The 13,537-nt window shown below is 35.0% G+C and overlaps 1 protein-coding gene across 1 annotated transcript in view; it reads right to left on the bottom strand.

The window, feature by feature from the left end:
• chn2 (chimerin 2) overlaps nt 1-13,537 on the bottom strand; it is a 51,446-nt gene that overhangs the window by 21,994 nt on the left and 15,915 nt on the right. The window contains exons 2-6 of the mRNA XM_059567486.1: nt 13,460-13,498; nt 10,277-10,332; nt 10,036-10,067; nt 9,546-9,659; nt 8,527-8,797 (exon numbers count right to left, since the gene is read on the bottom strand). Coding sequence (XP_059423469.1) covers nt 8,527-8,797; nt 9,546-9,659; nt 10,036-10,067; nt 10,277-10,332; nt 13,460-13,498 — 512 coding nt within the window. The remainder of the gene's footprint in view (nt 1-8,526; nt 8,798-9,545; nt 9,660-10,035; nt 10,068-10,276; nt 10,333-13,459; nt 13,499-13,537) is intronic.

Raw genomic sequence — 13,537 nt, 5'->3', positions numbered from 1 at the left:
GGGCTTTGTTTTGAAAACCTGGCAATCCTGATCTGAACCATAGACAGTAAAAGATGCACGTGCTGGAGATGTACTTATAATCACAGGAGCGTTTTTACTGACGAGATGCACATGAAAATTGCATTTGATTTTTTTGCACAGCCCTAACATCTACGTAGTTAACAAAGCTAAACAGCGTCGCCCTTTGTGTAATAAGTTACAGAAACTGTTAAACGCAACAACTTAAATAATAAAATACACTTACTGGTTGTGGTCCATAAATAACGCCTTCTCCAGACAAAGAGGGAACTGCTCCATCTTTCAAGAATAATCTTTGTGCGAATCCGGCATTAAACTGATTGAGATTGAGGAGGCTTTCCTCAGCAAAATGTGCTGCACATAGTTTTACACGTTTATAATTTTCGGGAACCGATTTAAACATAAATTGTAACTATTGATCTCTAAGTACGGCGTCCCTGGGAAGGCCAAACAAAGGTGATTGGACTCTGAGATGAAAATAACAGCGTTTCGACGACATGGCGACAAACACAAACGTAACTCTTCCTCTTCTCCGTCGGAGCGCAATAAGACCACGCCCCCTTTTTTGTGTATTCATGCGGGCGGAGGTTAGTCAAAAAACTGTTTTAGTGACATCATTACTGCAGGAACTAGAGGGATGTAATCCAAACTGGTTGGACGATGTAAGCGAATTCTGTTAAATAAAATATCTTGCTTGGCATTGAACTTTGAGCTTTAGTATTTTTCAGATATTATTTATACTCTAACAACAACATTACACACTAACTGAAGTTTGAAACATGGGATCACGAAGAATGGGACCTTTAAGATCATTAAGATGTTCTTCACACCATGAATATCATGTTTCTTTTAAGAAATGACCACTGAAAGGGTCTTTGGGTAACCACAAATGGTCTTTGGTACCTTTTTTTTTTAAAGACTGTACTAGGTGTAAAATGCAACATGTCTTACAGGACCACCAGCTCTGTCATCAGATCATCCAAGAATGATGCAACTAAATACCAGGTGTAAATAAGGATTTCTGCTGTTGCACCAAAACCAAGACTCATGTCCAGGCTGAGGGACCATGACCCCTCTCAGCAGGAGGCTGATGCCGATGCCAGCAACACTGTCTGTGTATTTCCCGTAACACACGAGACTTCAGATATAACCTCATGGACACCAGATTGGGTGGCCGGTCATTTGTATAATTACATCAATTAACAAAATGATGAGATTAGGAAATAATAATAGAGCTGTGACAAGTAAAAAAGAAAGAATGCTGAAGAGGAAGAAAAACAACCTTGCTACGTCTCACATATTCAAGATATGCCACATTCAGAGACGTGATGTACCTGATTCCCCAGAAAAGTCAGGCGGAGGTGAGTGGAAGACTGTCAGGGTTGTGTTGACTCAAAGTATGAGCATTGCTAAAAAAGCGCTGGTGTGGTCTTTATTTCTGCTGACCTCCACAGTGACACACATTTTTGTGCACTGGGGGTAAAAGGCAGTTAACATGTGTTCTACTGGTCGAATAATATGGGTTTTTCAAACCCAATGCCAATATCTAGGGCACAAAGCAGCTGATGGCTGATATAATGCCAATTTATAAAATCAATATTATGCTTTTTGGTTTGTAGTCCTAAAACCAAAGAGTTTTATTAACATGTACTAAAATTAACATATATGAGGAAAGTATTACCCCTGAAATTGTTTTACAATAGCGGTCTTTGGTTTATGAGTAAAATAAGGTTTACAAAGATGTGACGGACAAAGACAATGTTAGCAAATTAGTTTTTTAAAGCACACAACAGTTTCAAAATTAATTTTTGAGACATGGCTGTGTATAATTTATATCGTTAAACAAAAGTCTCTTCAGGTAATGTTAGAATCATGCATCGAAAACCCCTACAATAAAAATCCCATGGCAAACTAGCTGGTTAGCCTACAAAATGACATCCTGACCTCCCCTGTTAAAAATAAGTACACTTTAGCATACTTTTAGAAAGTATGACTTTTAGACTCATCTTTATATGTAATTTCATAATTACTTCTATTGTCTTCTATGTGTTTTTCGGAAAGTGCTGACAAGCATTTAAAGTAAACTAAAAATATTTTAATGTAATTTCAATTACTTGTAGTTAAATATAGAAGAAACAGTTGTGTATACCAAAGTGCCCTTTTATTTCATTAATATTATATTATCTCCAAGTACAGTATAAATTTGTAGTACACTACAAGTGCATATTTAATACATTTAAAAGCAGCTTTAGAAAGCAATAGATGAGAGCTACAATATTACTAAAATTAGGGATGCACCGAATATTCGGCCACCGAAAATTTTCAGCCGAAAATGGCCCAAAAGTGCATTTTCGGTTTTCGGCCGAAAGACTTTTATCACCGAAACAACACGGCCGAAATGTTGTGATGACACAAACAGAAACCGCGACCTGCACGTGCACCTGCATAGCGCAGACCACGAGCTCCCCGCGACATTCACTTCACACCAGTGGGTCTTAATAGATAATAAACATTCTCTCTCTTCTCATTCCTTTATTCGCAGCACTAAAGCGTCTCCTAACAAAGAGATTGAGACGGACCACGAAGTGAAAACAAAGAAAAGTACAGTCTTATAGAGTCTGTTAGCACCACGTCTCACTGAGATCTTTTCAGGTCCTCTGCACTTCATCGGGAATGTGCTTGATCCGCGTTATAAAGACCATTACTTGGATGCGGAAATAAGACGCACGAGAAATGATCCAGGCCGCACTGGATGCGGAGAACCCATGTGGAGACGGAGAAGCGCCAAGCGCAGGAGACAGATCAGAGCGCAGAAAAAAAGACTTGTCTCTGCATCAGATGAGGGGCATGCACCCTCGTTGTCTGATGTGTTCAGTGAAATTCTGCAAGAAAGTGCCTCAAATAATAATAATACGTTGGCTATTTTGTTCTTAGGCTACTATATATGTGACATTTTATATATATATATATATATATATATATATATATATATATATATATATATATATATATATACATACATACACACACACACACACACACACACACACACACACACACATATATATACATACATAATATCAGATTGTAGCCATATTTCTGCTAGATTTCTGCTCTAATTTGATAAAAATGTTTATTTATGCCCTGGCCCTATTTAAATACACTCTCTCAAATATTTCTCAAATGTCAGGCAGATGACAAGCTCAACTGCTCAACATGGTTATCTGTCTGAAGTCCCCATCCCCAGAAGTGATAACCCTCTTGCCTATACTGGAGAAGTAATGCACTTTCTAGTCCTACAGAGAACAATTTCAAATGCACTTCACCTAAATGCACTTTGTTTTTATGAGAGAACAGTTCATTTTAAAACCTTTCTGCAGGCCAGTAGGCCTGTACATTATTATTTAATATACAACATGAGTGGGATACATTTTTAGTTTGAATTTTATTTTAATACTGTGCATTGTTGCAATGTGCTTAATAAATATTTGCATAATTTGTAATTATGTATTTTTATGTTTTTTATAATTTATGTAATTATAATTATCTTTGAAACTTTAATATTAATTTATGCAATTGCAATGTCTTAATTTTAGTAAAGTTAGTACACGGTCATAGCAATAAATGCAATGGTACTAATAATTGGCATAATTTCTTTCGGTGTTTCGGTTTCAGTTTTCGGCCTTGGTTTTCTCTTTTTCGGTTTTCGGTTTCGGCCAAGAATTTTCATTTCGGTGCATCCCTAACTAAAATTGTATATAAGTACAGTATACCCCACATTTGCCAGCATACAGTACTACAGTATACTCATGTACAGCGATATATACTATACAGCATCTCTTAACTGCTTAAATGCATGCATTGTTGCAAAATGTAAACTATATTACCACTAATTTAAACTGCTTAGAGGACCAACATCCAGTTCAGATAACCTAAACGGCAATACCAACACTAAGTAAAAACAGTGACTTAGAGTCACACATTTAACCTATACACTCAAAAGAAAGATGTTGGGGAGTTACATTGAGTGATAAAAGGGAAGAGGGAGATGGGGCGCACAGACAGTGTGAGTGCATGAGCAAGACTTGCACTTTTTGTCCTAAGGCAGATGGCTTCTTGTCTCCTAATGAAAGAGGCACAAAGTGAAACACAAAAGAGAGACAATAAAGCCTAGTCTCTTTTTAGAGACCACTGTATTGACAGAAGAGACCCCCGCAGCTGAAGAGACAGACAGAACTAGGGCACAGAAAGTGTCTACAGTACAAAACCACATCCTATGTGATACACACAGAGGGAAATGTGTTATATTTATTTAATACACTATTCAATTCATTCAAAATACTGTCTATGCCTGATTGCACAGCAGGACATAAAAAAAATGAAGGACAAAAATTGCATTTTGTCAAACTGGCAAAGCAAAGAATGCAACATTATTATGACTAATGTCCAACTGCAGGAAACTAAAAATCGGATTATTCCAATCCTTCAGTTTAAAAGCTGCAGTGCTGAAATAAAATGTAAACAACAATGATAAATCACTACAAAGCTCAGTGCTATTTCTAATAACTCCGATCCATCAGCAGCGAGTGGTTTTAGTAGGAACTTGCCAGGCCAGCAGAACACTTAAGCGATTACTGTTATTAGAAGAAGAGAGCCATGTGAACTCTGAGCTGCGCAGGTAACCAGACAGGCAAGGGGAGTGTTTCATTCAGATTATCAAACAAGAAGACTGCCTTCATAGAAAAACACACCCAATTCTGGTCCTTAAATGTGACCGGCACAAGTACTGTGAATCAAGACAGTGACGTAAAAGTGATTTCAGGGTGTGTGAAGTCACTGTGAGATCTCAAAAGAGACAAAATTACCTTAATAATTTGATTGTTAGGTTGTTGATGATGATGATTGTAACACATTAGCTAGGGCTAGGTTAGTCAATTATCATGAAAAGCCTTAAATATAGATCAAAATCAATTTACAACATTAAAACACAATGGTAGATAATAAAAAACAGAACTGATTGTTATTTTAACTAAAAAGAAAGAAAAAAAATGCCATTGTTAACATCTAAAATAAAACAAACTATAAATGAAAATAAACTGATTTAAATTAATAATAACGCTTTTAAAACTAATATAAAATAATAGGAACATAACAACACTGCTTAACTTTCAAATTTAAAATATAAAAAATGTATTCAAAATATTAGTAAATACTACAACAGTACATCAATAACACTAAAATAACACTGTTAATTATTTTTATAGCAGAATTAATCTAGTAAGTGTGCAAGAATTGCAGCCACATTGTAAAAATGCAGCAATATATTACAGCCAATATTTAAACGATAACTGCACAGTTATTATCATGAAACACAGTATTAGTCAGAAACAGCCGAAATGGCAGATTCAGTGAGTTTGTGAGTTTTGGGTTTGTCATTTTATCTTCATTGTGCCAGATGTAGAATGCTGTCTGGATTAGGCCGAAGGAAATGTTCCAGAACATTATGTGTATTTTGAGACCAGATCAAAGAAAACTTTGGATTTCTGCTGGTCTTTGTATTTCTTGAGGCGCACAAAACAGAATGACTTTACACTACACACACACAATATTCCGAATAAACAATCAAAAGGTGCATTTTATGGATTTTACATTTTAAAACGCAATTGTTTGTAGCAGGGTGGACTTCTCAGAAAAAGCTTACGGATTTAATTGATGTTCTTTCTGCATTTAATTTGCATCACAATGTGTGCGATATAAGAGAAAGAAAATTTGATGAAGTGAACAATGGGCTGCACAAAGCAGATCTTTTGAAGTATATATACACAAATCTATATTTACAGTTTGACAGCTTGTTGAGACTGCCCCCTAGTGGACATTTGTAGAAAACAGTGAGATGTGTGTGTGTGTGTGGGGGGGGGGGGTGTATTGAGTCCATTTATATTAATTTGAATGCTTAGCCAACTGAGTCATATTAAAAATTCTCTGTCTGGTTTCTGCAACAAAAACAAATATGCCCTATGCAAACATGAGTGGGTGATAAACAAACTACACTTCCTTTGACTAATTCACAAATGTTTGATCCTCGCTTATGTTTATTTCATTGAGCTCTCATGAAGAGCCATTTCACCTCAAGTGAAGCAATAGAATTTATAAAGAAGTAATGGTAGACCTGACTGATTTGATAAAACTCTCCTGTCAGTGAACCAGACAGTGCGTCTGATAAATGATAGAGGAGACAACACATACATGGCAGTACCTTTCATCAAAGATGCACACCTTGATGCTGAAACACTCTCACACTCATCTAATCTTCCAAATGCATGCAAAGAAATGCTCCTTCTTATTTGTCTAAATACCATTCTAATAATGATTTGTGAAAGGATGGTGTCCGACACCATGATCTGTGTTGGTTTTGTTGACTATTAGCAATAAAAAAACCCTGATAACTTTTATGGGCACATAATGAAGCAGTGCCAGTGTCTACAGTATGTCCCGTTTTCACTGTGCGAAGAAACAGATATGAGAATTTAAGTTGAAATCTCTCATTGAATTCTGCAGTAAATATAATCTCGGATACCAAATATGGCTCAAATAAAGGAACTAAAACAGAATTTACAGCATTACTGCGAGTTAGAGTGCTGAAATTAGCAATAATGCCAAAAAACAACCAAATGTATCCCAAGTTTCCTGATAAGCCTACAACATATACAATGAAAAAACAAAAAAGGTCCTAAAACAAAGCCCTGTGGGACCTAACAAAAAAAACAGATTTTTTTTTTTTTTGTAAACCTTACTAATACTTTTATTAGGGCTGGACGATTATGGCCTAAAATCAAAACCTCGATTAATTGAACATTTTACCTCGATTACGATTAATGAACGATTATTTTGTTTCGGTTTTGGTTTTTTGCCCTCATAGTTCACTGACAAGGTTTGTACTGTAAATATGATTGACTATCAGCAGTTATTTTATCTATGTTCATAAGATTTCTTACTAGGGTTGGGTATCGTTTGAATTTTATCGATTCAGATTCCGATTCTGTCTGCTTATCGATTCCTAGTTTCGATTCCAGTAAGATAAAAAAAAATCCAATATAAAAAAATTAAGTCAAACATTTAGATGTCAAACATTTTTACAAAGCATTCTGTTGCAGCTGAATAACATGAGCAAAAATCAGCAGCCTACAAAACACTGCAAAAGGGATTTTGCCTGTGATTAAAAAAATACCATAGCAAAAACAACTAGATTAATATAAATTTCAAATATTAAAGTGTTAAAGACAAGTAAACAGTCAGTAATAAGATAGGAACAAACAAATCAATTAGCAATATCATAAATAAATACATACAACAAAAAAAAATTTCAGGTACAGAAACTAATTAAAAGTTTAAAAACATTGCATAGTTTTCGTTTTATAAATAGAATAAAGATTAATCAAGTAAAGTTATTAAATATATTCAGTCAAGATCAGTGAATGATTTACTTTTGTTCTTTGATTAACATTAATGACAGGCAGCGTGTTTATTAGGCTGTTGTCTCTTTAATCAAAAATACTGCACATGTGTTTTCTTTCTCATCTGTTTATGAATCTGTTCACGTAAGACAAAAACGGCTGCGTTTATGATGATACACTGATGTAGTTTTCTGTATCGTAGTTTCGACTCGGAACAACCTTTTCTACAGTTAAAATACACAGAACAGTCCGAGAACGGACACAAACCTGGAACCCGCAGCGCGACCGCCGACCGCTGCTCTCTAGGCACGCGCTTGTGCTTCATGTGCGCTGCACACAAACATGCTATAATACGTTTTGAGATTCTAAGATACTTTAGTGATAAATCACAGGACAGCGCTGACAACTAGTTTCTGTGTTCCTCTGTGCACGCGATCTTCATAGCTACTGTTTATATGAGTGTTCGTGCCACAGTGCAGCTGCGCGAACATGGTAGCTCAATGTAAGAATACACATCCGTACATCTAATCGCTTGAATGTCCAAACCATAAAACAAATACAACTGACAAAGTTTAGTGAAGACGCAAAGCTCACCGCTCACGCGCCATCAGTATGTGTTGAACCGGCGTTCACCTCCGTGTTTTGCTTTTATGCCACTGACAGGCAGAGTCATGTGGCTACACACGCACTAGTATGCTTTTAAGGGGGAAGTTTTAACAGGATTAAAAAACCGAGATAACCGACATGGGAAAATTACGTCGGTTAGAGGTTATGAATTTCGGTTTTGATTATTTTTCGATTGATCGTCCAGCCCTAACTTTTATTACTAATAACAAATACTGCAACACATTCTTTTATCACCGTTATTTGCCATAAGTGACCATGGTTTGGTTACAATGTCTGTTGATTATGCAGTATATTATATATTTAAGGCTTTGATCATACATTGTTCACACTGTAGGCTGTAATTTTAGTAAAGTGTACATATGTGTACATGTACTACAACGTGTACAAAGAACATTATGAGCTATATAAGAATAGGTACACCCCTCACCTTTTCATCCTGCTGGAAAGTAACTTTTTTGGGCTCAGAGCGGGTCTGGTTGAGTCTGTGAGTGATTTTGCCCCTCAGGAGAGAGGTGTAGCCCAGATGCTGATAGATGGGGTTTGTGGTCATCTTAGCAATGTATTCTGCTGCCTTTGTCTCAATATAGAGAGTAATGAGGCCGTCTGTAACCAGATCGTGAACTGACTCGAAACGTTTCTCTCCCACAAAGTGCTTTCCATCATAAAAGAGTCTGTAGTTCAGAGTCTGGCCACCAAATCTGAGTGATAGACAAGCAGTATTCATATTATATTACCATATACTATTATACAGTATTATATAATATTATAATTATTATATTATAATGTTACTGTACATTGTAAAACAAAGCATTTTATATAGTATTTTATAATATAATATAACAGATTTTTCAAAGAAATAAATACTTTTATTTAGCATGGATGAATTAAAATGGTCAAAAGTGACATTGTTACAAAACACTCCTATTTCAAATAAAAGCTATTCTTTTGAACATTCTGTTCATAACTAAAATAATTCTTAAATAAAAATGTATCATGGTTTTCGCAAAATTAGTGGGCAGGACGACTGTTTTCAACTGTAATAACAATAGTAAACACTTCTTGAGCATCAAATCAACATACTGAAATGATTTCTGAGGGATCATGTGACACTGAAGACTGAAGCAATGATGCTGAAAATTCAGTTTTGATCAGAAAAAAAAAACATTTTAAAATAAAAATAGCTAATTTGTAAAATTGAAATTGTAAATAAACTATTTCACAGTGTTACTGTTTTTACAAAAATGTTTGATCAAATAAATGCAGTCTCGGTGAGCATAAAAAACTTTTGAATTGTAACAATATAAAGACTGTAAAAATATGAAATGAAATATGAAATGTAAAAATATGAAAATATAAAGTATCTACTGCAATATAACGAAGATGATGGATGTATGGATGGATGGATGAACATAGAGAGAAAAGGATAGAAGAATAGATGGTGTGTACCTCAAAGCAAGTGTATATGTTCCTGGTTGTCTCTGACTCTCTCTAATGAGGTAAGCACCTTCTGTACCAGCCAGCAGTTCATCTGCACGCTCTCTGGAAATCAGACCATGGAACCTGTACATAGACACTATCATTTACCCTGGTACACACACACACACACACACACACACACACAGAGAGACTATCATACTTAAATATTTACATGCACACACACTCTCACTCAACTGACACACCATAAATCACTGTCTTTTTCTCTCTCCCTCATACATTATTTCATATTTGCACCCTCACGCACATCACTACACAAAATCAGTATCCACCACCCCTCATAACACTCTTAAATAATACATTCGGCTTAGTCACTATACATTTCACACACATTTTTGAAGAATGGGGTAAAAAGTAACCAGATGGATACAAGAACTTATATGAGGAACAGTAGTGTTGATGCTTTGCTTCCCAAACACCACTAATAAAATTAGACACTCACTCTCTTCCATAGAACTTGGGTCTGCTCTCCATCTGCATGTTAGACAGAAAAAGGTAAGAGAGAGAAATACAGTTTTTAACACAAATTACTTCGTCTTACTGATGACAGGAGTCTTTTCTGACAGGATTTTGTGAACATGGAGATATCTGCTCCAGTGTTTAGTAAAAGCTATGCAGACTGAATCAATAAGAGTCATGTTTGATAAACCTTGGGAGTGTTTACACACATTTTCTGTACTTACCTCCTGAGGACATGTGATCCTCTTTGGTCTTGGTGCTTCCTGCTGCAGCTGGTACACTGATGAACAAAAAGCAAAATATCTTTGCTGTTTATTTTTTTTTTTTTTTTAATGAATTATATGAACATAAAAGTTGATATCAATAAATTGATATTTAATCTTTCACCATGAGCATCAACCCAAATGGGAGAAACTGTACAGTTAATTTTACCTCTAAATCTTTATTTTGCTGTGGTAAGATACTGGTGTACATATAGAGCATGTCAAAACACAGCATTCTCTGTTAGACATTAATCCATTAAGTCTGAGCTTGAGGACACACCCACTATCACTGCTGTCAGACTAAGCTACAACGCATTATAAGAGTGGATTGGGTAATATTGGTAAAGCTATTGAAAAATGAACACTGTGCAAAAGGCAAACAGATAAATCAACACAACAGTTGGTCAATATGGGAATGGCGTACATGAAGGGCCAGTGTTCAGCTTAAGGGGGGGTTAAGCTCTGATGTTTTTATTGTGCCTGTTTGTTTAAAAATGTAGTACAGAGAATGGAGGTTAATACCAGGAATTCCTCAGGTTATCCTCTCCCAAATAATCGGCTTGCACAGGCGCGGTCAGTTCAAACAACATTCCTTTGATAGCCAGTTACTTCATTCGCAATGATAAAAATGGCAACTTTGAATTTGGAGCCACAGGCTACGTCACTAAAATGGAAAATAAACCTGTATCTCCTAAAGGTGTCTTTCCACAGCTGCGTTAAGGCTGCTCTAGGGACAGAATTCAGCGTAAATGCGCAGTCCTGCATTCAAGGCAGAATAAATTATGCCTGCTCAGTCCCACCTCAGCCCAGTATCAAGTATACAGCTGTAGGCTAATTGCTGTGTTAATGCATTTAAGCCACCTCTGAGCAGCATTAAATAGTCTGTGTTAAAACACCTAGGGCCTAAATGCCACATGAGAAGCACTTCTGTGATACCTTTGTAGTGTACATTTGTCACTTTAAAAATAAATAAAGGTGCTAAAGTGCACCTCCATCTCTCTCTGCACCTACAGTGGGTTTCAATCAATGATTTCTATGAGTTTTGAACACTGTAAAACAGACAAAAAATAAAATAAATAAATTAGAAATATTTGGATTTCTGATGGGATATCTGATGTTCTGTACAGAAATACATACAAATGCGATTCATACATATTCTTGATTTTTGATTTTTTTTTTTTTAAATACACAAGGCAAGATTAGTTCAGGTTGTAAAATGTAATGTGTGGTGACTTCCTAAAACAACATTTTTATTAATTAATAATTTATGATACTTGTAAACAAATACTACATTTCTATATAATTTATATCTACAGTACAGACCAAAAGTTTGGAAACATTACTATTTTTAATGTTTTTGAAAGAAGTTTCTTCTGCTCATCAAGCCTGCATTTATTTGATCAAAAATACAGAAAAAAATGTAATATTGTGATATATTATTACAATTTAAAATAATTGTTTTTAAATTTATTATACTTTAAATGATCATTTATTTCTGTGATGCAAAGCTGAATTTTTAGGATCATTATCACATGATCCTTTAGAAATCATTCTAATATGATGATTCATTATCAAAGTTGGAAACTGTTCTGCTGCTTAATATTTTTTCAGAACATGTGATACTTCTTTAGGATACTTTGATGAATAAAAAGTAAAAAAAAAAAGAAGCTATGTTTTTAAAATATAAATATTTTGTAATAACAATATACACTACTGGTCAGTAATTTGGGGTCAGTCATTTATTTTCTTTCTTTTTTTTAAATAAAATCAATACTTTTATTCAGCAAGGATGTGTTAAATTGATAAAAAGTGATAGTAAAGAAAATATATTATTAGAATATATATTATTAGAATTTTTTTTTATTTTGAATAAATGCAGTTCTTTTTAACCTTTTATTCATCAAATATATTAGACAGCAGAACTGTTTCCAACACTCATAATAAATCAGAATATTAGAATGATTTCTAAATGATCATGTGATAGACTGGATGTTACATGTGACACTGAAGGCTGGAGTAATGATACTGAAAATTCAGCTTTGCATCACAGGAATAAATTATTTGTTTAAAGTATATTCAAATAGAAAACTATTATTTTAAGTTGTAATAATATTTCACAATATTACTGTTTTTTTCTGTATTTTTGATCAAATAAATGCAGGCTTGATGAACAGAAGAAACTTCTTTCAAAAACATTAAAAATAGTAATGTTTCCAAACTTTTGGTCTGTACTGTATATATCACTACTGTATAGATTTTTACATCAAAAAATACATTTATGATTCAGAAATGCATTCAAGGTTTGAGGAAAATCTTTAAGAAAGTTAAGCACATTTATGCTAATTTTTTAATTAAACATTTGAACCCAAATTGCATTGCTGGGAACATTTGCATTTACAAAATGTACTAAAAAATGTACAATGGAAGCATATTGATTAGAGAAAAAGGCAGTATATTATTGATATCAACCAATTAGTTCTGTAATTAAAAAAAAGTTTTATAATGGCATTTAGATCAGTGTGAAGAGAGCAGCACTAGTGAAATGATCAATGCCTGCTCAAAAACAGCAGCAGATGTGCAGGGATACTTCAGCTCGACATGGACGTGACCTTCTCTTGATGACTTCATTAAAAGCTGCTCATCACAGAGAGCAGCAATTGGCCAACGCAGTCCGAGCACAGACGGAGTCTGACCTCACTACTCAGATTTTTCTTTACAGGAAGAAGGCATCTGACAGATTTTGTCAAAGAAGCTCAGAACAAGCAGTGGGTTCTGGACAATATCCACCGGAATGACAAGGACGGGGCCTGCTCTAAAAATACTACACAGTGGGAGGGAATGCGAGGGAAAATGAGTTGAATCGTGGGATGTGCTACAAAAATTTGAGATAATGATTACTGGCCATGGAGACCTTCAGCAAAAAGTGCTCTAGAACTGCTCCTGTCCACTTTCTCTGTGCCAGTCCACATTCCCATGATGCAATGTTCTGCTGTTTGAAGCCCAGATTATTGTATTTTATCAGTTGAGTGTATGTTGTTCTGGCAGTTTTTCCAGAATAGTGTGAAGTCTGTCAGCTGGATATAGTTTTCTACATTCAAATGATCTAAATAAGTACATGTGTTAAATACACATTCAAATACTTACAGTACGATTTCCATATTGGTGGCTGATAATCTTCAGGATCTACAATAAAAGGAAAAGATAATAAAACAAATGTCAGGA

Source organism: Carassius carassius, chromosome 15 (assembly GCF_963082965.1).
Source record: "Carassius carassius chromosome 15, fCarCar2.1, whole genome shotgun sequence".
NCBI classification, from domain to species: domain Eukaryota; kingdom Metazoa; phylum Chordata; class Actinopteri; order Cypriniformes; family Cyprinidae; genus Carassius; species Carassius carassius.
Note: the sequence above shows the minus strand (reverse complement) of the source record. Positions and strands in the feature narration are given on the sequence as shown.